Genomic DNA, 25,164 nt, shown 5'->3' with positions numbered 1-25,164 from the left:
TTTGATTGTTCTGTAGCTACTACAAAACCCTGCCCGAGACTCGCACAAATATTCACCAACGCCTCAAGCCACTGCTATCGTTCACTGGCTTCTACAAACACAATCAAAACCCTTAAAGCATAATCCAAAAACTCAATGGTAGAACCTCGTAAATATGATGTATGGAGTAATAATATAAGAGAAATTCCTTTTAAGACTTTCTTCGAACGACGTGAACTGGTTTTAGAGGAGATGAGTTTGTCGTGTTGTTTCAACCCATGTTTCATCTCCTTCCCTGCAAAAAATTTAAATTCCATATACAAATCCAACATTCTTTTAATCATTAATAAACTCTAAATCACACATCAATTACAATCCAAAACAACCGGCATCAGTTTTTCTTTTCCCATTTTTCTCAGAACATCAATTTCATACCATAAATAAACCCATAATTCAATAGTTGTTGTTGCTCTAGAAACCCCCAAACTGTTGATATCAAACCATCAGGAAATGACGAGATCCTAAACCGATTTCTTCATTTCCGCCATTAGCAATCAATACCCCTTTATTCTTATGCCTTCTAACACCTTCCTGCATTCAATCAAACACTTACAGAACCATCCATTCTCGCCGTCCATCACCATTGAATCAAGACCCACTATCAATTTATGCCAAAACCCCTCAAATTCCATTTGTTGTGGTCGAAATAATCGAATTAATGCATTAATCATCACTGTAATTACCAATTCAAACCACACGGAGCCGTTATTGCCGTTGTTTGAGGAGGGGATTCTACTGCTCATCTCTTCTAGACGGAAAATCAACAAAAATGAAAACAAATGGAAGAGTATATCTACCAGACGGAAAGGAGAAGGAGATGGATAAGGATGTTTGATAGTGTATTTTTCTAAGGTTTTAGGATACATAAAGAGGTTTATTTTAGATCGTTGATTTTCCTCAAGATGGGAAATGCTAGATGATAGATTGATTTCTCAACAGGTGTTTTAAGTTCATAATATATAGACCGTTGGTTTTTTTTCAAGATATAAATCTAAACCAGCTATCATTTACCTTACACTTGTCGTTATCTCCCACACATTATAGAAAGGGCATAACTGTAATCTCCTCATATTCAAGATATATCCTCAAATGAGATTTTGACGAGATATTGACTGAGATAACAGATTTGGATGTAATTCGTTCAATTGGCCTAGATTTGTAAGAAATAAAAAAAAGAGGCCTAGAAATGAAAGTGAGAGTCCAGAACAGGCTTATAAGTGTATATATTCCGGAATTTTTTCGAAAGGGCCCGGAGGTAGAATAACCAGTGTATCTCGCGGAGATGTTCTAGGAATTATTCAGAATCCTCAATAAGTCGAACCGGGTCTTAGAATAGACGTGACCAGTGTATCTCGCGATGATATACTAGGAATCAGTCGTTGATCTCAAATAGGGGCGATCGTGTTTATGGGAGACATGAGTATCTCCATTCTGGTTCATAAGTTCAGTAGTGGACATTTTTACGCATCTACAGAGCCTACATGACCAGTAATGTCTCCTAGAGGATATATACTAGGAATCATGGTATCATAATCAGTGGCATCTCGCGAATACATGCTGGAATCATGGTTGTTCTGGGTCATAAGTCAACAGTTGACGTTTTTACGCTATACAAAACCTAGCTAGTGCCCAGCAGTATCTCGTCGAGGATGTCTGTTAGGAGTCACGGCATCACGACCAACAATGTCTCGCAGGAACATATATTAGAAATCGTGGCTGTGGATGCCTTAAATACCAAGGGTCGAGTCTCTCCCGTGGGAGTTAAGTTTGTCATATAGGTCCGAGCTTGTCTTTTGGCGATGAGGATTGAACTTATCTTCAGATCTTCCTTTTTACGTCCAATTATCTCTCATTTAGTTTTCATGAACTTTGAAAATATTTGTTGGCTCAGCATGATGACTCAACCTCTAACTATGGAATTATCATTTTTCCTCTGGTCTTGGAATGATATTTTTTCCCCTTATCTAAATTTCACCATCTACATTAAGTCCCCTACTATGAATAGAACCTTGATTATTGCATGATGAGTATATAGATGGTGACGAACCATTCAGATGCGTAATAATAACCCTCTTGTTCCTTTAGACTTGTAGAGTCCCAAATTATGCGAATTGGTACTCAATATTTTTTCGTTCCGGCTCTGAACTTGGAATTCTTCTGGACTTTTACACTGGGAACGTCATTGGCATATAAATGGAGTCTTGATGAGATGAAACTGTCATCTTGGTCAAATGGGATTGCTAATTAGGGTTTGTTTGATCAAAACCCTAATTTCCTCTTTTGTGCTACCTTGAGCTTTGAACTTTGTGCATGCGATGGTATGGGATAGAGATGGCTTTGGACGACTTCCTAGATGGTCGTGAGGTCGATGAAGATCCTTGGGAGAATATAGGTACTCGTTTTTGTATTCACGGAGTCCTCGTCTCATACAAATATTGAGTTCAGGCTTGTATTGCACCTAAAATCCTAATTGCTTTTTTCTTTTATTTGTGTCCAAGTTCTTTTAGGCGATCCGAAGAGGCTTGGTTAGGCTTGGTAGCCGTTCATCTATCTTTTGTGGTCGATACCTTGTGTGTTGAGAGCTTGTTCATTGCAGGTGCCAATCAAACATCTCTTATTAAAGAAAATATACCCCATTTTTGAAACTAAGGGTATTTTGGTAAAAAACCCATTACGAATCTTGACTTATTTTTTTGTTTTTTTGTTTTTTTTTGTTTTTCCTGCACGAGAGAGGCCGTGAGTGCCCTTAAGTATGGCCATGGCTTGATAGAGATTTTGGCATTTTTGGCCTTGCTTTTGGAAATTATGAGCTTGAGTTTTCGTGTTTGAACCAAATTCCCATTATTTTCCCTAAAATGATGTTTTTTCGTACTACGTTTCAACTCCATTCCTCTTCTAAAAACTTAGAGAACTTGATCTTCAGATCAGATGAATGAGGCCGTTGACATGAGTAGATGAGGCCTTAACCACCTCTTGGCACAATTAGGGCATGGAGACACATCGACGCATCACGACATCGACGCACGCGGACACACACACCTATATCCACATTCTTAGTATAAATCAGCACTAGTAGCGCCCAAATAACAGGGTAAGTTCTCCTTTTCCCGCCAATTGATCAAGAATCAAGATCAGTCTTATCGATCCGCTGTTTAAACATCGACGGTATTATATTTACTAAGTTGTCTGATTCTGCTTATATTTAAAAATTGAAAACCCTAATCTACTTTGTAGGGCAGTTTTAATTTGAAGCTATCAAGCAAGCTCTTCCGATCTCGAATATGAGTAGAAAATTGGTAAGAAGTGAAATCAAAATCTCGTCTCGGTTTTTTACTCTCTTAAATTTTGATTTGATCTCACATTTTCGATTTTCTTTATGTTGCAAGAGTGAACAGAATAGAGATAAACAAGGATCCTCTTCGTCTTCCTTTCACCGATCAGTGTATTCAGAGGTGAATCATCAGATGCTTCAATATAATCCCGTTTGTTTTTGTTAATTTCTAAAATTTACTCCCTGCTCTTAAATCAAATGTTTTGGTTTCTCTATTGGTTCGTGTTTGCTTGAGTGATTCCTTCTGCTCGCAGTTAATGTATATATTTTTGTTATTTAGTTCCATTTTGTGTAACATTATGTCCTGTGTCTAGAAAGTGTTTGATAAAAGGTCATTTTGTATGAGAATTTTTGTTAAGGTAGAATTAATATACTTGCCATGTAAATGCTAAAGAGCATGACTGAAATTGACATTTTGAGTCTGATGCCGCACTAGTCAGATATGGGTTCTTCTTCACCTAACATACATTGAAGTATTGAACGATAGATCTGAACGCAGACGTGTGTAAAAGTCCCTCAATTGGTAAGTATGTAAACATTGCCTGAATTGGGTCTTGTCGAGGACCTGCCTCAACACTTGCGCCATCCAATGCTTATGAATTTTAAGGCATTTTAAGATGCAGTATCATGGATGCTTACATAATTCATGTAGGTTCATTATAACGATAATCAATAGACAAATGGGACATGAAAGTTCTTGTCCACTAATTGCATTATTCTAATCCTATTGGAACAAACTCTAAATATCCTTACGTAGAATTTTGGTCTTGCCATGTCTGCCTGTCATTCTTTCACCGTCTATTGCATTGATTTCTAAAAGAACATAATCACATGGCTTTTCGTTTTTGGCAGATAGAAGAGGTTGGATGGGAACATCTGGTGCATCTGAGTGAAGACCTTACGCATATGACTTTTCGCATCTTGTAAGATGGCAAACATGCAATTTTTGGTTTTCAATACTTGTGACCTTATTTTATTCTTTTGCAATTGCTAATATGAGAAACTTATTTAGCTTTATTTAATGTTGATTGCTAGAGACAAGAAAGGACAATCACATATATTTGAGATATATTTGCCTCAAAGTTATCCCAAATGCGCTCCTTCAATATCAGCAGTTAGTTTCCTTTTAAACTTTCACCAACTCTTTAATCTGTGTACTAAGTATGGTTTAATCTGGAATCCTGAGTAGAATGTCTGAATTTGAGAATTGTAGTTCCACTCAATTCGCTATCCTGTGGATTTCCTCTCTATTGTACAAAACTTATATTTAGTGTGGGGGTAACGCCTATTAGGTGTGAAATATCTCAATATCACTGCATGTTCTTCGTAGTTTAACTTTCATAACACAATTGATTTACTGGATACAGTTGCACATGTTTTTGGTAGTCTATGTTTTTCATCTGAATATTTTTCAGTTTTTCTTCAGGACGTGCCATATGTTTGTGAGTTGAAATGGTCCATATCATCAAGACTAAAGGATGTTGTGCTCCAGGTGCGCGAGGTACTTCTAGATTTCTAACTCAAACATTAAAGTAAATTGCTCTATTACTCTTTAGTTGATAACTTCACATCTTTAATCTTCGTCAATTCACCGTATCACTGCTTTTCTTATGGTTTCCTGGTTTTTGTCTGTGCACACCACTTTCATTTGTATCCAGCATTTGGAAAAGCTTCAAGATTTTTTTTCTATCATGGATGACATTGATAAAAAACTCTGGGTTGTTGGTCCAATACAGCCATCTCGTGCAACATCATTCCGTCAGATCAATTTAGGTAATCTTTTGTGCTAGACCTTTTTTTGTTTATCCTTTTGCACTGTCCTTAAGGGTCTTCTAGTTGATTTCTGTTATCTCTTATTTGTCTCAGGAAATGACTGTTTTATCATGCTGGCTATAAATGTTTCTGATCCACGGTCCTTGCCTGAGTAAGAATTCATCTTGGGTCAGTTTCTAATGCTGCTCAAATTCTGTGGTTCCTATATTTATTCTTCGGTAATGAGATTGAGCTTCTGTAGGTGTCGTCTCTTAGGACCCGAAACAATCACTGATAAGATGAGAAAGACATGGAGGAGAAATTGCAATAGATGGTATGATTCAAACTCAGATTTTGAGGTTTCTGGTCATTGAGTTATTATACCTTATATATTACCATTTTATGACTATCTTCCTTTTTTACGTCATTTTGCAATACTGAATTTCATTTAATTTTGGCTTGCTATTTTTTGATGATGCAAATGCATGCATGAACCTATGGTACTCATAGTGATATCATGTAAAGCCGAATGTTGAGTTAATCTATTTTATGTGAAATGAATGCCCACATTACCTTGACTGGAACCTTTTTATGGTTACTTCCTCTTTCACCTGTGATGTTTCCTCGACTAATTTTTTGATAGATAAAAGTGAGTTAGTTTTATCTATTTTGTTCCATAGGACAAAGGACAAATCAATTGGCGAAAACCTGGAAAATCTGATGGAGACTTCGCTTCCTGGACCTCGTCAATCCACAATGGAGGATCAACAAGTTGAATGTGGCATATGCTATGCTCACTGTCTTCCAATCAGTAAGATAAAAACTTCTTACTCTGAAACTTCTCTTCTTCCTTTTTAAATCAAAAATATTCTGTCGCACCCGTTTGTTTAATTTTCATTTCATTCTTTGTTATGGATGAAGATGATGAACTTGGAGCTAAGAGTGGAAGTGGATCCGACTATACATGTGACAATAGCAGCTGCAGCAGAGCTTTTCATAGTGTTTGTCTGGGAGATTGGCTGCGTTCTATCACAACAACGAGGCAGTATGTTGCAATTTTCTTTATTATTTGTGGTTTTTACATCCATTGGTGTCATTAGTGTAGTGATAGGGTTGTTGGAAGCCACATGTTCAATTTTTTAGCGTCTTAAGTAGGAGACTCATATGTCCGTTCGTCTGAGTGGTTGAAGAAGCTCCTTTGTTGAAGGAAAGGAGAGGGCTTATTTCTTGCGACCACATGTCTGAGTGGTTGAAGAAAACCTTCTTCTTAGGTGATAACTGGTCTTGCCTCTCCACCCAGCTCACTTAAGATTTTTAGCGTCTTAAGTGAGACAAGGTAACCATGAGGTAAATCTATCACATGTTGAAATCTGCCATCTAGAGATTGAACTTTATATCATTAATCATATAGATATTTTCACTGAAACCCTCAGGCATATTGGCAGATTTGATAGTGTGCTCTCTCGAGTCCGGACGACCTGATGGAAATTATAAACATAAACAAGGAAAGTGTAAAGTTTAAACAAAAAGAAGATAAGATTTTCATGACCATTTTGCTATGCCCATTGTTCTGCATATAACTTCCTCTTTGCTGCAAGTGTTTCCCAATCTCGTCTACTATCAGCGCTAGTATCTTCAACTGAAACTTGTGATTCATTAGCCCTTTTTGTTTTGTCATGCTTACATGCATATCTCTGGATCTCTCACCACTGACTCTTGGGAGTTAGTGTTGAACATCCAGCAGAGGTGCAGAATTTGATCTGCTCTATTACAATTTATAAGTGATTCCTATTTAAATTGTTTTCCTAAACTTATTGGATACCTTAATTGATTAATTTGATCGATCAAATTGCAGATCTTTTGATGTTTTGTTTGGGAACTGCCCCTACTGTTCGGGACCAGTTGCTGTAAAGGTTGACTCCAATGTATAGCTTGAGCCAAACCTGACTGGAAAGCATTTTCAGGTAAATATTGAATTCAAATTTGTTTTCACACTTCATTGTTTAGGTAAACTTCTCTCTCATCGAACTATCATAAGGTTCAAGTCATTGGAAACACAAACTAATGTCCTGCAAGTTGAAATAAAAATATATAGCTGCCGCAGTTGGGGATGTTTATATCGTATTTTCCTTACGCTATACAGTCCTAATCGTAGCTGAAATTAGTAAGAATAGAGGGGCATTTTCTCGTTTGAAATTCTAGAGACCCCGTACAGCAAGCTATCATTTTCACAAACACTGAAACCTTTTATTCTTACATATAATGTACAGCTAACAGGCAGAGACGTTCGTTTTGCAAATTATTAACTGATAGTTTTCAAAAACCTAGATCTGTCCATATATAAATATAGGTAGTCAATATGCATTTTAACATTAGTGTGCTTGGCTTTGTGAGCACATACATTGACGGAGTTTGGAGGTCTAGATACCTGTCTTGCATTCACTCTTAATCGAATGTAAAATCAGTAAGAATAGAGCAAATACTCTCTTATTTTTTCTTCAAGTTTTAGAGACCCCACGAGTACAAACACGTCATTATCACAAACAATGAGAACCCTTTATTCTTACAAATAATTTACACCTACTCTCTTTTCATAGAACTGTCCTTGTACAAACTACTAATAGGTTGGTTTTAGAAACTTAGATTTACCAGCACATGAAAATACCGGTAGTTTTGAATCCCTACTTTATAGTGTGCATGGCTTATCTTTCAGATACACGGTCTTGTGTAAGAGGAAACTTATGGGAATTTTGATACCTTACCCTGCATTCAGTCTTAATCAAAGTTGAAATTAGTAGGAACAGAGTGAATATTCTTTCTCTTCCATATTTTAAAGACCCCATAAATAGGGTAAGCTATTATTTTCATAAATAATGGAAACCTTTTATTCTGCAATTAATTTTCAACTGACACACATAAATGTACTTTTACAAACTATTAATAGGTAGGTTTCAGAAACTTAGATCCTACACATGAAAATATAGGCAGTATTCATCTTCCTTTTATCATGAGCATGCATGGCTTGTCTATCACGCATTCGTAGTCGTATATGTAGACTGTAGAGTAGAGGATACTTTTGGAAACTTAGATACCTGCCCTGCATTCTGGTGGTGGGATTGGGTACCGTACCTTATCGGTGCAATAATCGTAAGTCATGTGGTTCGTTCGAACCCACCTATATTTTCTAGCTTGGTAAGAGTCTAATTGTAGGTATTCAGGACCCTCCCACCAATTGGTAGGGTTTGAGGTGCAGCTTGCTGGACCTGGCATAGTGCAACCTTCAATATCAAAGTCTTTATAGTAGGCGTAAAAGGGTGCTTTGGACCAATCAATCTTTTCAATGCCACCTCTTGTGGCCCAGTCATCAGCTTCCCATAGTGTTGAGTAGACTCCCATTGGTTGGAACTTGGGATATGGAATTCCTTTTGCTTCGTTATTTTTGTAAACTCTGATTGGTACCTCGTCCACGTAGAAGCTGCAATATGTTATCCTCATTTTGTTATCAATTGTGAACTGATAATATTTTTTATAGGTAATAGATCACTTTAAAATCATAATCTTGTGAGGAAGGATACAAAATCTGATTCAACATGAAGCTATAGATAAGGCCTATTTTTTTCCAGCTAAGATATGTATAAGCTATAAGAGTTTGCTTTACCAGGAGCTTGTAAAAAGAAACTGCACCACCTGAGGCCAAAAATAGGACTTGTAGGACTATTCAGTATGGAACCAGGTTATTTATACTCTTGATCTTGTTACATTTAGTTCAATAAAGGAATCAGAAATGAACACTGCCTTGGGGCTTGGCAGTTGTCACTCTCACTCCCTTAGGTGCAAGGTCCATGGCTGGGACCCAAAACTTAAAACAAATCATTGTTTCATTCTTCATGTGGACCATAGTTTGAAAAATTGGCCTCGCGCTTTTGTTGTTATTTACTTTTTACAAAAATTATGGTTCGTGTACCCCATCTGTTTAATGACAATAATTCATGGATGTGCGTACATATTACCATTCATGGTTGAGTGAACTTACACAACATGGTTATGGTTCCAGAGAATGGAATAAGTGTGGAAATCTGCAGCAGGATCAAACCAAAGGTTGATTCTCTGTTCTCTATCACCCTTTCCATGTGCATATACATTAGTTTGAACGGTGTATGGCTGACCAGTACGATTTCCCAAGAACTCAAAATCCAATTCATCACGGACAGTATCTGTGTCTGAGTTCATCTGTTTCTTAAAATTAAACAATTCAGAGAAACAAATGATTTAGGTTTAGTGGAAAAGTAGAGCAGCCCGATCCAGTGACTTACGTAGAAAGCAGTAACAGTTCCAGCAGAATCGCCAGGGATGAGCTTGATCTTCATACTCACACGCCCGAACAAGTATTTGTTTTTGGAAGCAAAACCGCATCCTGTAATTGAAAAATCAGCAAGTAACCAAATAAAGTTATAGTGGACTGTACTTAACTCATGCGTATTTAAGAAGTTTTTGTCATCTTAGAGCAAGACTGCTACTGTTAGTACCTGAATTTTGGTCTAGCGTCAACTGAATTGCAGTTCCACTGCTAATTTGCTTGATATGGGAGTCAGACCATGTCACATGAAAATCATTGAGAAATGTGGAGAAGCGAGCAGAGACGAGGACAGTGTAGAAGATAGAAAATGTCAGGAAATGCAAGACAAGTATAAAGCTTGTTTGCTTAAAGGATATGGGTTTGATGGCCATAGTTTTATGCATGAAATGAGTGAAAGAAGCAAGAAATATATACTGTAGGTAGGGAATGTACAAAACTTGGAATATTTAGAGAGAAGTTTGGTCTGAACTTATATAGAGCCTGATACTGCATTTAAATGAAAAACATCTCCATATAATATGACAACATGCTCATCATAATCTTCATACAGCTAGTGAATGGCCCCTCAAAATTCTTTCGACAACTATTTTTATCTCCCGCCACATCTTTTAACGTCCACTTCTTTGTGTTGATTGGTTGATTCAGGTTCAATAGTTATTATGTACAATCTACTATTACAAATGGCTGTAGTATGATCATATCAACATCACCATCATCGTCTTCTGTAGTTGATATCTTGTTCAATTATTGGAGGTGGATGAAATGAATTTTACTTACTTTACCTTTAGAAATGCAAGTGAAAAGAATAAGCGTCTTTTGGTAATGTCATTTTGGGTCAGGCTTATGCAGAGTTTTCCAGAAGAAATGGAGGAAAATATCCGTACCGGGAGTCCTGGATTAAGGTCACCAAGTGCATGTGTTTAAGGAATGCTAGCTAGCATGCATCTTGGAACAATAGTGTAGTTCATCTTGCTAGTTGCTACAAGTTCTATGTTCTACTGTGTTGATCGGATTTGGGTATGTAGTTTTCTCTTAAAATCGTTAAATTCTATCGCAGTAACATCATTACTGCTTTGAGTAGGTGGAAAATCATCAAATACACCCGTTGTTGTCACCTTTTTGAGAAGATTCATCTGCACAGGAAACAGACTAAAAAAGAAGACATATAGCCCTACCTTAAAGTGTATTCTTAATGGCATCCAATTAGCCAAGTGGTAAATAATGTGATAGTGAAAGAATAAAGTAGATCTATTGATTATGATTATGCCGAGTTAAAAGATTTATTTATTACGGTGTTCAACTGCATTTTTAAAAGAAGAAGGTTTGATCGACATGTTCAAAACGATACTCATTGCATTTTCTAGGATCCAATGCCAAAGGTAAAATAAAAAATTATCAGTTTACAAAATCTGTCTCATGCTTAACTTCTTTAATAAAATCCAAAATCTGCTCCGTGATCCAAAATTTGCCGAATGACTCGAAATCAAATCGTATAGTTTTCGTTACAAAACCAAAAACTATTCCGTCGACCCTACATCATAAAGTCAATGCCTTTTAGTTGGTCAGTTGGACTCCCGGGAAGATCCTACTACCACATGAACAGATATCATCTGATGAGGGTGAAATGATAAGAGAAACGGTGAAACCACGTCAGGCGCCACGCACCTAATGGTCCCGCAATTGAGGTGTGTAAATGTCTAAATGACCAGCAACGCCAATTAGCTGGACTGATATGCACAATTCCAATGTAATACATGGCCGATATCTGTCGGTTAAGGATACACACATCTTTGAGAGCGACTCTATTTATTCTTCTATCATGATCCTCTTAATTCTCTTTATTTGTCGGTCATTCTGGCCTTAAAAGTATGAATTATTTTTTTCTAGATCTCAGATTGCATTTTGTTTTTTTAGTTCTGCATTATTGTTTTGGGATTAGCCACATCTCAGTTGTGAATCATGAACCATGTGTTTCAGCTGCTACACCAAATTATCAACCCCTCTTTACCCCCAGTGCCAAAAACATTACAATGGTCATCCAAATATTGTACGAACTAAATAAAACAAGAGATTTTCTTGATAATAAAAATCAAATAGAGATTAGTTTCCACGAGTCATATCATTCCCAAAAAGAAATTTATAATAAAATTTGTTTTTACAGCACACCAACGGGCAATTGGTCTAGTGGTATGATTCTCGCTTAGGGTGCGAGAGGTCCCGAGTTCAATTCTCGGATTGCCCCCATTTTTTTTTGCCACCATTCTCCTACAGTACACCAACCTTTTTTAGAGGTCCCGACTTCAAATCTCGCGTTGCTCCATATCCATTTTTCTAGGCTTTGTTCTGCACATATATGCGTGAATGCCCCCATTTTTTTTGCCACCATTCTCCTACAATACACCAACCTTTTTTAGAGGTCCCGACTTCAAATCTCGCGTTGCTCCATATCCATTTTTTTAGGCTTTGTTCTGCACATATATGCGTGAATGCATGGAAGTGTTAGACCCTTCAAATTATACAATGTCTTCAGTAAAATAATAATACATAATGATCAAATCAACCATATATATATACATCATCAAACATGAAAACATATCACTTACAACCTGTTCGGCTCAAGTTTTCAATCCTAAGAATTCAAATCTATAGTATCACTAAAACACCCTTGCTCTTTGAAATTCTAATGCCCAAACTAGTTTCGTTTCGAAAATCCAATTTTCAGGTTTCAGAAAATCAAATTTCAAATCTAGGGTTTAAAATTTCCATGAAAACTCTAGCTCGAGCTAGTTTATTCTCTCCCGTGAATCATAAAAAAAAAAGATACACATGATGATGGGAAAATCGGTAATTTTTTATTACATTAGCTTTGGATTACCCGTAATTGGATTCTATTCCCCCCTTCAATGGATGCAATCGAAAATCAAGTTCGGTTCGGAGAATTGGACCCGTTACCCTGTAATTGAATTATTGGCCTTCTAATTCTCCCAACTGAACACGCTGTTAGGGTCCTCGGTAGTGCATTTTGGCTTGTACAAAGACAAGGTACAGATTGGGAGCAAAATGAGCAGAATCCAAGCAGATAGGCTAGCCGGATTGACTAAAATTTTATCAAGGCATGCCTTAAGGGTCCTCAAGAAATTGAGTCTGCATGGATGTGGTATGCAAGTGACAGTGGTTACTTGTTTCTGAAACACGACATCCAGCAAATCTAGAGATAGGGAAAGAAGCTCAGTCTCTTCATAACACTAACCACACATTCCTTCACAACCTTAGCTGGTTTTTCTACCCCATGAATAAGAAAATCCACAGATGACCCATTGAGAAGCCTTGCAATTACATCGCCATGAACAACCCCATCTCGACCCTTACACGGCTTCTTCCAGGCATGAAGATGCAAGCATCTATAACACAACCTCGCACCCTTGTGATGCTGTTGATATTGATTCTATCGTTGTGAACTCACAGACATTTCTTACTGCCATCAAGATCTTCCCAAAAGGTACCTCTTGTGGCCGTGATGGACTACAGGCTCAACATTTATGCGATGTGTTGAGTGGAGCAGCAACAACAGTCTCCGATGATTTTCTTTCTTCAATTACAGGTGTTGTTAACCTTTGGTTGGCTGGTAAATGCCCTATTGGCTTAGGCGAGTTCATAGCTAGTGCACCCTAACGCCATTACTTAAACCTGATGGCAGTATTCGGCCTATTACGGTTGGTACTTGTTTGAGGGTGAAAACGGTTTCTGCTGATTTCAGTAATTTCGCGTGAGTGGGTGAGAAACGAGTCTAAACCCTAAACAATTTACTGCAAGGGAGTACTTTAGATTCGAGAGATCAATCTGTACAAATCCGGACTAAACCAAGAAATGGCCGTTCCAGACTTGCTTCGGTCACAAAGAGGAGGAGAAGGGTTGGTTTTGGGGAGGGAAGCGAAGAGAGTGTTGAGACCAGAATAGCTGGTTCCGGAAGAATAGTTGTTTGACTTGTATCAAAAAGCGTAAGCTAATAGATGGGAAATCTAACAAATGTTTTCTGAGTGTTGTATGCTCCTGACCAAAACTTGTTCTTTGGTGGAAATAGGTAAGATTTATTTATACAAGTCGAAGTGAAACGTACTCCGGTCTCGTAAGAAATGGAAAATGGATGAGTAAATGGGAGGAGGTGGTAACCGGTAATGTCTGGAATTGATATTCCATAATGAAGGAGAGCGTTTCACCATTACTCCCTGTATTTACTAACCACCTCATCCTTATGACACTGTCTTGTAATGGACGTAGTGTACGTCGCACGATGTAAACCGTCAAACCAATACCCAATAAACATCCCCCAGTTTGTGATATGTGTTGATGTCTCGAGTGTTTTTTTTGGAAAACATGTAGCATGTTACTGCTGTTTGGAAAGTTGAGCTTGGGAGACTTTCCGGCTCGGTGGTGACCTTCGACGGTCGAGATTTTGCATCTTGAGAGGAATGGTAGCCGTTGAATATTGCAACCCTTCGCTTGGTAGCCAGCGGTATGAAAGAATGGCCGGCATGATTTGATATGATTAGGCGTGGCAAGCCAGGACTTTGGCATAGCGATGCGGATGGCATGGTTGGCATGCCTTGACGTGGAGGTGTGGCTGGCGCGGCACGCCATTGGCACATGTGACTTGGTTGGCATGCCTTGGTGTGGTTTAGGCGCGGACAAAACTAGGGTTTTGGCGTTGGGACAAAGTCTACCATGCGTTGGTTGGTGACCTTGGACGGCTAAGATCTGTGTCTCAGAAGGAAGGGTGGCCGTTGATTGTTGCAACCTTTCATTTTGGAAGCCGTAAAGGAAAGGCCGGCATGACATGGTTTAGGTGCGGCAAGGTGGATGGCATGCCATTGGCACATGTGGCATGGTCGGCATGCCTTGGTGCAGTTTAGGCACGGTCAAAACTAGGAATTTGGTGTTGGGCCAAAGGTTACCATGCATTGGTTTGTGACCTTGGACGGCTAAGATCTGTGTCTCAGATGGAAGGGTGGTTGTTGATTTTTGCAACCCTTCATTTTTGCAGCCGTAAAGGAAAGGCCGGTATGGCATGGTTTAGGCGCGACAAGATGGCTAGCACGGCATGCCATTGACACATGTGGCATGGTCGGCATGCCTTGGCGCGGTTTAGGCGCGGCCAAAACTAGGGTTTTGGCGTTGGTCCGAAGGTTACCATGCGTTGGTTGGTGACCTTAGACGGCTAAGATCTGCGTCTCAGATGGAAGGGTGGTCGTTGATTGTTGCAACCCTTCGTGTTCGCAGCCAGCGGCATGTAGCGGGGTCGTCATGGCTTTGGCATGGGAACGTGGCTGACATGGTTGACATGCCTTGGCGCGGAGATGCGGCGGGCATGGCATGCCATTGGCGCATGTGGTGCGGCTGGCATGGTTTTCCATTGGCACGGTGGTGCGGCTGGCATGGTTGGCATGCCTTGGCGTGGAGACGTGGCTGGCATGGTTGGCATGCCTTGGCGTGGAGACGTGGCTGGCATGGTTTTCCATTGGCACGGTAGCATGAGAATTAGGGTTTGGCATAGATGATATCGGTCAATACTAAGGGTTCTGCCGTGGAACATGACACATGTATATATAAAAAAAGGTACCCTGGTAATTCTTACGTAGGCATGCTGATTGACTCAATAAATGTGCTAATGATCATAGTGACATCATGTCAGATGTACAGTTTTACGATTTTAACCCTAAGCTAAAAACCACCATCAACATTAAGTCCCCTGCTTAGCTCCGACATGGGCATTGTTGCGAGGTAAGCACAAGATGGTGACAGGCGAGGACAAAAATCGAAGCGACAAGTCGTGAAAAGATGGTCAAGAAGGCCTGACTAACATTTTTCGTGAGGTAAGGAAAGTTCATGATTCTCGTGTTTGGCGGCCTTGCATAGATTCTATCTGTGGTGTAGACCGTGAAGTGATGAGATGAAGATCGTCGGCTTAGTCTGGTCATGCGTTATCTTGGCTGGGTTAGGGAACACTGAGACGCTGGCTTGGCGAGTTGTTGGCGTTGGTGCGGTTTGGAAGGGAGCCACTAGCATAGACTTGGCGTGAAATGGAGCGCTGGCGTTGGTCGGCTTAAAATGGACCCGTTAGCATTAGTCGGCTTGGAACGGAGCCATCAGCATTAGTCGGCTTAGAATGGAGCCGTAAGCATTGGTCAGCTTGGAATGGAGCCGTCAACATTGGTCGACTTGGAATGAAGGAAATGGTAATGACGCTAGAACTTCGGCTGTCAAATGGTGGTGATGACGCTGGATCTTCGTCCATCAAACGGTGGTGATGATGCCTGGAAACTTTGTCGAAATCAGGGTTTGGAATGCCGAAACCCTAAATAGCACTCCTTACTAAAATCGTTGTAGAATTCTCGTACGAACTCGTATTTTGACGGTCCGCCCCTCCATCTGACCGTAAAGAATTTCTTATCTCCTTACGCGGGGATATTTAGGTTTTAAGCTCGTTAGGTAGGTGAAAACAGTCCGACAGTAAAATTCAGGAAGAATTCAGGAGGGATGTTGCGGGCCCGAGGTGGCATACTCGCGCCCAGTCATCTATTCCCGTTCATGGAGCAAGAAGAAATCTTTATTCTGTTCAAACTCTAGAAACTCCATCTACATGAAAAGAGGTATCGACCCTCTTCGTTTTCTGCTGCTCGTCTGGGTCCGTGCTTTCGTCTGTAGTGTCTCTCCAGTGAATTCCAAAATTTACCAAACTCCATTGCATTCTTGGGATGGATGGATGAAATATATTCTCAGAAACAATCGTGTCAGGGATAATCATGGAGATTGTGGTTGCGTTGTCAGTCCATCCTTGACTTTAGGTTGTTCAGTGTCCGGACCTTCTGATCGCGACGATGATATGCTGTGGATGATTGTGTGGTAGAAATCTTCTGAAGCCACAAGATGAAATAGATGAGTTGGGAGACATTCTGTAGCCGATGTGCTGCTATCGAATATTCAAGGACTTTGTTCCAAGAGACATCCTTCGAACCAGCTTCTGAATCTTGGGATACCGTATGAAATGGGATGCGGTGAGCAGTCCCCAGTTATATTTCCGTTAGATCTGATGGCATGGCCGAACATGTGAATGTATCTTTGTGGCGTGCTTTTGGAGTATTCGATGCATATATACGGATTTATGTTGAGAAATTCCTGCGGCTCGTAAAACTTTGGTAGTGATGATGTTGAAATCAGAAATAATAAGGGTGAGGGGGGGTGAAAGCGTCCCATGCTGATAGTCCCCATGTGTAGCCTACTTTCATTGCATCGCCTTGGATCCATGCCCACGGGATTTGATACAAGCTTATTGTACTCTTCTGGATGTGACGCTGGGATGCTCAGGATATCACATGGACGAAATATTCTGGATAGCGAAGAGGTAGGAATGAGAGAGTTATGTTGTTTATCATGGATCCCTTTGTTTCTTCAAGAAAATGTTTCAGCCGCGTCTCTGGAGTTATCTCATGAGTCTTTGATGGTCTTCGGGATGGACTGCGATGAGCAGTCCCCAGCCGCATTTCTCTTTAGTTTCTGAAGTTGTTTTCCTCTAAGCAGGCTTGAGATCCTCCGCGGTCTCGTAAAGTGTTGAAGGCGTCTTCTAGACAGAGAAGTGATAATATTCTTGTGCTGCACCCTCGAAGAGTAAATGACCTTGTTGTGGCTATGTCCTTTTGGTTGACTGTGTCTCCTGAGCTTTGACAAATAAGGGATTCCGTGTATATCCTCAGTCCCCAAGTATGGTTTACATGTTTTCATCTTGGTAGCGATTGCTGCTGTGGTGAAGATCTGGCTGGTATCAACAAATGAGTGGCAACAGTTCTTGGTAGCAGATATAATCAGAAGAGACTACATTATCGTGGTAACAAAGTAGGTTGGTTGGAATTGTATGGGCATCCATGGAAGTAAAAGGATTGGCTGGATGCGTAAGCGAGAAAACTTTCCACGATCATGAGTTTTGGTGGGATGGATCAAAGGCGGCCATGACTATGAAGATTGGCTGGATGCGATCATGATCCTTGACATGGGGAGCGTGGTGGTACGACCCTTTGCAGGAAGAAGTGGTGGCCACGGTACGATCCTTGGAAGAAGGAATCAGCGTTGAAGCGGCTTCGACTCTTGGAGAGGATGTTGAAACTTAATAAGACAAACACTGAAGCTTCTTCCTCGGATCCTGGAGCAGCTTATGGAGAGAATTCTGAAGCGGAGCGGCTGCTGGAGAGAACGTTAAAGCGGAGCAGCTTCTGAAGCGAACGTTGAATCGGAGCCGCTGCTGGAGGACGTTGGAGCGGAGAGGCTGCGTCAATCAGTGTGCTGTCAAACTGGACACCCTTCAAGCGAACAGTGGTTAGGAGTCCCCAGTTCCATCTATCGTGCTTTCCAAGAGAGGTAAGGGTTTGGGAACGACTTCCTGGCTGGAAATAGCTGCTTTCCTGACGCAGCGCCATTGAGGGATGCAAATATGTCTTGACGTTGCGCCTTGGAAAAGTATAGAATCTCTCACAAATGTTTCATCATAGACTGCACGATTTTGTGGGCGAAGTCCCGATAAATCATGCATCTCCTGACAGGAAGAGAGTCTTTGTGGACTCAGGGGGGTCGTTGATTTCCTTCTACTGAGCGTTCAAGAGGAACGCTGGAAGGATGCAAGATGCTGGCGCTGGGAATATGCAAGTTGTTAGCGCTGGAAGGATGCAAGCTTTTAGCGCTGGATCGTCTTGGAATGGGCGCTGGCTTGGCGTGGACGCTGGCTTGGCACGACATCGGCTTGGCGTGGCGCGGTAGCAATAAAGTAGGCAAGCATATTCCAGGTATGTACTCCAGCGTTTCTATTACAATTTGCTTTCTTGTTTTTCTTGTGTTGGTGCAAACCCTAGCCATAAGTATGCCTTCCATAAATTTGTAGAAATATTGTTCTTCTGAACTGGTGTAAACCCTAGACATAGGTATGCCTTTCATAAACTTGTAGAAATAATTCATCATAAACAATTCCTCTTCGAATATCATCGTAGTAACGTCGGCTACATCATGAATAGTTACGGGTAATCATTATTATGCAAAGTAGGAACGTACGAGTAGGTGACTGATTCCACGAAGAACCGGGCGTTAGAGTTTTCCTCTCTCTCTTTTTTTTCTTTTTTTTTAAGTCAAACAAAGCGCCTGGTTTATGGTTTGATTTGAATTGATAGAGAACTGTATATATGAGGGTTTTGGATTATTATTTGGAATGAACTGTTTTAGTATAATCATGTTTTTTGGTTATGACTATAAGTAGCATGAGTACCCCAGGAAAGTCATAGAATTGTAAATGTTGTGCGATGGTAGAAAGCATGAAATGAAACATGGGAACAATATGGCTATCGGTTTTTATCTCCCCTGTGAAGATTTGAAGTAGTGGACCATGTATTTTGTCTAGCAAGACTTACTCGGTTTTTCGGATCTCCTAAAGAAAAATGGATCTTCAAGGTGCAAGTCCGAGTTTTGTGGGAAGCACCGCCATGATCGTGGAAAGTCCTCAGCCGTCCCTGAGTCACTTGATAACTGAGTCGTCGATCCCTGGGCGGATCATTTGCTTCTAACCTCTGGGAAGTCCCTAGTCATCCCTTGTCGTGTCATGACTAGTAACCGGGTCATCTGGTAACTGAGTCGTCGATCCCTGAGTGGATCGTTTGCTTCTACCGCCCTGATGTCTGGGTCGAAGTATGAGATCAAGGATTGAAAATTGACATTGTAACCGAAAGATCAATCTCCCACCGTGGATGCCAATTGTTTGAGGGTGAAAACGATTTCTGCTGATTTCGGTAATTTCGTGTGAGTGGGTGAGAAACGAGTCTAAACCATAAACAATGTATTGCAAGGGAGTACTTTAGATTCGAGAGATCAATCTGTACAAATCCGGTCTAAACCAAGAAATGGCCGTTTCAGACTTGCTTCGGTCATAAAGAGGAGGAGAAGGGTTGGTTTGGGGAGGGAAGCGAAGAGAGTGTTGAGACCAAAATAGTTGGTTCTGGAAGAGTAGTTGTTTGACTTGTATCAGAAAGCGTAAGCTAACAGATGGGCAAGCTAAAAAATGTTTTCTAAGTGTTGTATGCTCCTGACCAAAACTTGTTCTTTGGTGGAAATAGGTAAGACCTATTTATACAAGTCGAAGTGAAACGTACTCTGGTCTCGTAGGAAATGGAAAACAAATGAGTAAATGGGAGGAGGTGGTAACCGGTAACGCCTGGAATTGATGTTCCATAATGAAGGAAAGCGTTTCACCATTACTCCCTGTATTTACTAACCGCCTCATCCTTATGACAATGTCTTGTAACAGACGTAGTGTACGCCGCACGATGCAAACCGCCAAACCAATACCCAGTGAGCATCCCCCAGTTTGTGATATGTGTTGATGTCTCAAGTGCTTTTTGTGGAAAACATGTAGCATGTTGCTGCTGTTTGGCAAGTTGAGATTGGGAGACTTGCCGGCTCGGTGGTGACCTTCGACGGTCGAGATTTTGCATCTTGAGAGGAAAGGTAGCCATTATTAATGCAACCCTTCGCTTGGTAGCCAGCGGTATGAAAGCATGACCGTCATGGATTTGATATGATTAGGCGCGGCCAAGACAAGATTTTGGCATAGCGGTGCGGCTGGCATGGTTGGCATGCCTTGGCGTGGAGGTGTGGCTGGCGCGGCACGCCATTGGCACATGTGGCATGGTTGGCATGCTTTGGAGTGGTTTGGGTACGGCCAAAACTAGGGTTTTGGCGTTGGTCCAAAGGTTACCATGCGTTGGTTGGTGACCTTGGACGGCCAAGATCCGTGCCTCAGATGGAAGGGTGGTCGTTGATTGTTGCAACCCTTCGTTTTGGCAGCCGTAAAGGAAAGGCCGGCATGGCATGGTTTAGGAGTGGTAAGGTGGCTGGAACGGCATGCCATTGGCACATGTGGCATGGTCAGCATGCCTTGGCACGGTTTAGGCGCGACCAAAACTAGGGTTTTGGACTTGGGCCAAAGGTTACCATGCGTTGGTTGGTAACCTTGGACGGCTAAGATCCGCGTGTCATATGGTAGGATGGCCGTTGATTGTTACAACCCTTCGTTTTGGCAGCCGTAAAGGAAAGGTCGACATGGAATGGTTTAGCCGCGGCAAGGTGGCTGGCACGACATGCCATTGGCACAAGTGGCATGGTCGGCATGCCTTGGCGCGGTTTAGGCGAGGCCAAAACTAGGGTTTTGGAGTTGGGCAAAAGGTTACCATCCGTTGGTTGGTGACCTTGGACGGCTAAGATCTGCATCTCAGATTGAAGGGTGGTCGTTGATTGTTGCAACATTTCGTTTTGGCAGTCGTAAAGGAAAGGCCGACATGGCATGGTTTAGGGGCGGCAAGGTGGCTGGCACGGCATGCCATTGGCACATGTGGCATGGTCGACATGCCTTGGCGCGATTTAGGCGCGGCCAAAACTAGGGTTTTGGCGTTGGGCCAAAGGTTACCATGCGTTGGTTGGTGACCTTGGACGGCTAAGATCTGCGTCTCAGATGGAAGGGTGGCCGTTGATTTTTGCAACCCTTCGTTTTGGCAGCCGCAAAGGAAAGGCCGGCATGACATGGTTTAGGCGCGACAAGGTGGATGGCATGGAATGCCATTGGCGCATGTGGCATGGTCGACATGCCTTGGCGCGGTTTAGGCGCGGCCAAAACTAGGGTTTTGGCGTTGGGTTGAAGGTTACCATGCGTTGGTTGGTGACCTTGGACGGCTAAGATTTGCGTCTCAGATGGAAGGGTGGTCGTTGATTGTTGCAACCCTTCGTTTCGGCAGCCAACGACATGTAGCGGGGCCGGCATGGCTTTGGCATGAGAACGTGGCTAGCATGTTTTTCCATTGGCATGGTGTCGCGGCTGGCATGGTTAGCATGCCTTGCCGCGGAGATGCGGCTGGCACAATATGCCATTGGTGCGGCTGGCATGGTTGGCATGCCTTGACGCGGAGACGTGGCTGGCATGGTTCGCCATTGGCACGGTGGTGCGGCTGGCATTGTTGGCATGCCTTGGCACAGAGACGTGGCTGACATGGTTTTCCATTGGCACGGTGGTGCGAATGGCATGGTTAGCATGCCTTGGCACGAAGACGTGACTGACATGGTTTGCCATTGGCACGGTGGTGCGGCTGGCATGGTTGGCATACCTTGGCGCGGAGACGTGGCTGGCATGGTTTTCCATTGGAACGGTGGTGCGACTGGCATGGTTGGCATGCCTTGGCGCGGAGACGTGGCTGGCATGGTTTTCCATTGGCACGGTGGTGCGGGTGGCATGGTTGGCATGCCTTGGCGCGGAGACGTGGATGACATGGTTTGCTATTGGCACGGTGATGCGGATGGCATGGTTGGCATGCCTCGGCGCAGATACGTGGCTGGCATGGTTTGTCATTGGCACGGTGGTGCGACTAGCATGGTTGGCATGCCTTGGCACGGAGACGTGGCTGGCATGGTTTGCCGTTGACACGGTAGCATGAGAATTAGGGTTTGGCACAGATGATGTCGGTCAATGCTAAGGGTTCTGGCGTGGAACATGACACATGTATATAAAAAAAAAAGGTACCCTGGTAATTCTTATGTAGGCATGCTGATTGATTCAATAAATGTGCTAATGGTCATAGTGACATCATGTCAGATGTACAGTTTTACAATTTTAACCCTAAGCTAAAAACCACCATCAATAGTATTGTTTGGCGTCGACTTGTCTCTAAGGTATCTGCTTTCTCCGTCGACAAGAAAATGGCTTCCTATTTGGGGGTTACCAATTTGGTGTTGGTGTGCCAGTTCGTGGAAAGAGTATTTTACACACTGTAAATGGACTTCTAGAGTTGAAAGGTCATTCAAACAAGATGGCAATGTTGTTTATTGACTTCTCTAATGCTTTCAACATGGTGTTTCGTTCTCATATCATCAAGGAATTTCGTCTCCATTGTCCAAGTATTTCTCGTTGGGTTGAATTTTGCTACACAAGGCCTGCTGCACTTTATTATGGTCAACATATTTTTCGTCTGCACTCGGTGTCCAACAAGGTGATCCTCTTGGTCCCTTATTTTTTGCTCTGACACTTCACCCTCTTGTGAAGTCTATTGCTTTCCGTTGTACACTTGATTTGCATGCTTGGTACCTTGATGATGGTACAATTATTGGTGATACACTTGAAGTGGCCAAGTCTTTGAGCATAATAGAAACTGAAGGGCCAAGTAGGGGTTTGCATCTCAACATAAAGAAAACGGAGTTTTTTTGTCCTTCTATTGATCCTAGAAGTGCTTCTAAAAGTGTATTCCCTCTTGATATTGGTAGAACTACTAATGGAGTTAAACTTCTGGGGGTCCAGTGAGTTTGGATATGAATTCTATAAGCGATATGGTTTTGAGTAGGGTGAACAAGACAATTCAACTAATGGCGGCCATAAAGAAACTCAAAGATCTTCAAAGTGAGTTGCTATTACTCCGCAATTGCACTGGCGTGTCTCGATTATATTTTGCAATGCGTACTACCAATCCTGCAGCTCTTCAAAAAGCCACTGATCTTTTTGATGATCATTTGTTCTGTTATTTGAGACTTTTGGTCACGGGGGATGGGGCAGGTTTTGGAAAATTGTAGCAGAGATTAGCTACCCTTCCTATCAAAGATGGGGGGGTTTGGTATTTATACTATGGATGATACTCGCACTAATTGTTTTCTTACCTCTCAGAGCCAGACCGCTTCGGTGCAAAAGGTAATACTTGGTAACTTATTCTCACCAGACAAAGGTTCTGCTTATCATTTGGCTCTTCAGACATTTATTCAGGTATGCAGACTACCTTATAGCTATCGCGTCGATGATACTTCCCCCCCTTCTATGCATTCCCTGGCAGTCACTTATTTTGATGCAGTTAAGAAGCAAATCCCCAACCAATTTTCCATGTTTGTAAGAGATTTCATTCTATGGAAATGCAACCGTGTCAAACATGCTCAAGATTATTTACTTGTTGTGTCCATTAGTGGGCTTAACCAATGCCTTGGACCAAGACAGTTCAGAGTTGTACTTTGTTATCGCCTTGGTATTCCCTTGTTTGTGGAGAATGGTTTGTGCTCAAGCTGTAACAAATCTATGGATATCTTTGGTGATCATGCTCTTCATTGTGCTAAGGATGTTGGAGTCAAGTTTCGTCATGACCTTGTTCGTGATATAATCGCCGATATTTGTTACAAAGATGGTGTACCTTCTCCTAAAGAAGTTGCTCTTGGGTTTTTGTCTGATGATGACAGAGATTTGCGCCCTGTATACATCCTTGTTTGTAATTGGGAGAACGGTAAAAATGTTTGTATGGATGTCACAGGCATCTCACCCTTCACGGAAGAAGGTCTTCGTGCTTTTTTCCCAGGCAAAGCTATCTCGAATGATGTTTTTCGGAAGCGCACCAAATATTTGGATAAATGTGTTTCACATGGTTATGGTTTGGGTGTTTTAGATTTCTCTACTTTATGAGAGCTTGGTGAGGATATTTTCTGCTTTTTTAAGCGTTTGAAAAACTGTTTAGTTAATAATGATGCTAGCAGTGGCTTAGGTAGTTTTATTTTTTATAGACTAGGTATAGCTATTCAAAAAGGCGTTGGTGCTCAGCTTGTTGCTAGGCTACCAACCAAAGGTCTGTACAAACCTTGATAAAGTTTTATTTCATTTCTAAAAAGAAAATCTTTCATTTTCAAATTGTCCCCATTTTTTTATTTTATTTTTCTCACTGAGAGAAGTCCCGATTTCAAATCTCGCGTTGCTCTAAATCTTTTTTCTTTTATTTTGGTATTTTTTTTTGTTCTTCCCATATATGTGTGGAAACTTCAACTTATACAATGTTTCCAGTAAAACAATAATAAGGAATGATCAAATTAAACACATATACACCACTAACTGGTCAAACATAACACGCAACAATTGTAAGAAAAACAGAATCAAAGAACTAATCTTCGCGCTCTCTTGTTGATGACTCTCATTTAAAACTTAGTAAGATAACATTTCCTTTGGAAAATTGTTTTAAAATATTCGGTTATCTTGGTAGTAGTCATAGATGAGGTGATATTTTCGAACCCATCTGAATAATCTCCTCTAACACCATGTTAAGCTATTAAACATTTCTTTGCTCCACCAATTAGTATTACTATCTTCCCTACAAAACCTTTGATTTCCTTTACAGACACAAGTATCAATCTTGTAGTTCCTGAATGAAGCTGTGATGGACCCTTGGACCAGTCGACCTTATCGTGTCCGCCACAAGTTTCTCAGCTTTCGCCATTCCATGAGCTGGCTTTGAGGCTCATTCGTTGCCACCTAGGAAACACAACTCCTTTGTCGACATGATTTTTGTAAAGTAATGCATCAAGCAAGACATAATTGAGATTAACCATTAATAGCAATAAATTCTCCCGGCCCTCGCTCATTTCTTCTTTTTCCTCTTTGTAAGGAAGAAAGTTTTAAAGAAATCTTACTATGGGTGAACATATATTTTCCTTTCCTTCATGTGTTGAATACGTGTTTTTTGAAAACTTACCCTAGCTTCAAAAAATTTATTTTCACTATTATTTGGAAGAACTAATAGATATGTACCCGCAATACAGAAAGATTATGAAATATAGGGTTTGTTTTTACGGAGAAGACAAATAAACAAATTAAGTT

General features: G+C 41.3%; 2 protein-coding genes and 1 non-coding gene across 12 annotated transcripts; 2 read left to right on the top strand and 1 right to left on the bottom strand.

The window, feature by feature from the left end:
• Positions 1 to 2,843: 2,843 nt before the first annotated feature.
• Positions 2,844 to 10,756, top strand: LOC113288477 (E3 ubiquitin-protein ligase FANCL-like). 10 transcript variants are annotated; one of them, XR_003330636.1, is made up of 14 exons: positions 2,844 to 3,130; positions 3,274 to 3,335; positions 3,426 to 3,491; positions 4,223 to 4,293; positions 4,406 to 4,484; positions 4,797 to 4,871; positions 5,029 to 5,143; positions 5,237 to 5,294; positions 5,385 to 5,456; positions 5,803 to 5,933; positions 6,044 to 6,167; positions 6,978 to 7,086; positions 10,125 to 10,232; positions 10,319 to 10,756. XR_003330636.1 is itself a non-coding variant. In XM_026537523.1 (13 exons), the coding sequence occupies exons 2-12, from the start codon at positions 3,321 to 3,323 to the stop codon at positions 7,051 to 7,053; spliced, it is 873 nt and encodes a 290-aa protein (XP_026393308.1). In that variant the 5' UTR covers positions 2,844 to 3,130; positions 3,279 to 3,320; the 3' UTR covers positions 7,054 to 7,086; positions 10,319 to 10,756. The 10 variants fall into 10 exon arrangements, 9 of the variants coding, with proteins under 9 accessions (XP_026393308.1, XP_026393302.1, XP_026393307.1 ...); XM_026537523.1 differs by lacking the exon at positions 10,125 to 10,232 and having other exon boundaries at positions 3,279 to 3,335; positions 3,435 to 3,491; XM_026537517.1 differs by lacking the exon at positions 10,125 to 10,232 and having other exon boundaries at positions 3,279 to 3,335.
• LOC113288476 (probable xyloglucan endotransglucosylase/hydrolase protein 6) lies at positions 7,944 to 10,009 on the bottom strand. The gene is made up of 4 exons (XM_026537515.1): positions 9,649 to 10,009; positions 9,436 to 9,536; positions 9,156 to 9,352; positions 7,944 to 8,597 (listed from the first exon to the last, which is right to left on the bottom strand). The coding sequence occupies exons 1-4, from the start codon at positions 9,860 to 9,862 to the stop codon at positions 8,207 to 8,209; spliced, it is 903 nt and encodes a 300-aa protein (XP_026393300.1). The 5' UTR covers positions 9,863 to 10,009; the 3' UTR covers positions 7,944 to 8,206.
• An 893-nt stretch (positions 10,757 to 11,649) lies between the features above and the next one.
• TRNAP-AGG lies at positions 11,650 to 11,721 on the top strand. The gene has a single exon. It is a non-coding gene; the product is annotated as a tRNA-Pro (tRNA).
• Positions 11,722 to 25,164: the final 13,443 nt, after the last annotated feature.

The sequence above is a fragment of the Papaver somniferum genome, chromosome 6 (genome assembly GCF_003573695.1).
Source record: "Papaver somniferum cultivar HN1 chromosome 6, ASM357369v1, whole genome shotgun sequence".
Classification (NCBI taxonomy): Eukaryota; Viridiplantae; Streptophyta; class Magnoliopsida; order Ranunculales; family Papaveraceae; genus Papaver; species Papaver somniferum.
The sequence above is the reverse complement of the archived record's forward strand: the minus strand, read 5'-3'. Positions and strand labels throughout refer to the sequence as shown.

What these genes read in the sequence shown, in the direction of transcription:
- LOC113288476 (XM_026537515.1), bottom strand. Translation starts at nt 9,862, where the DNA reads ATGCATAAAACTATGGCCATCAAACCCATATCCTTTAAGCAAACAAGC. An exon ending in GACGCTAGACCAAAATTCAG is followed by an intron (nt 9,537 to 9,648) that starts GTACTAACAGTA and finishes TTTCAATTACAG; the next exon opens with GATGCGGTTTTGCTTCCAAA. An exon ending in TGGAACCATAACCATGTTGT is followed by an intron (nt 8,598 to 9,155) that starts GTAAGTTCACTC and finishes AACATATTGCAG; the next exon opens with CTTCTACGTGGACGAGGTAC.
- LOC113288477 (XM_026537517.1), top strand. An exon ending in AGGAGAAATTGCAATAGATG is followed by an intron (nt 5,457 to 5,802) that starts GTATGATTCAAA and finishes TTTGTTCCATAG; the next exon opens with GACAAAGGACAAATCAATTG. An exon ending in TGCTCACTGTCTTCCAATCA is followed by an intron (nt 5,934 to 6,043) that starts GTAAGATAAAAA and finishes TTATGGATGAAG; the next exon opens with ATGATGAACTTGGAGCTAAG.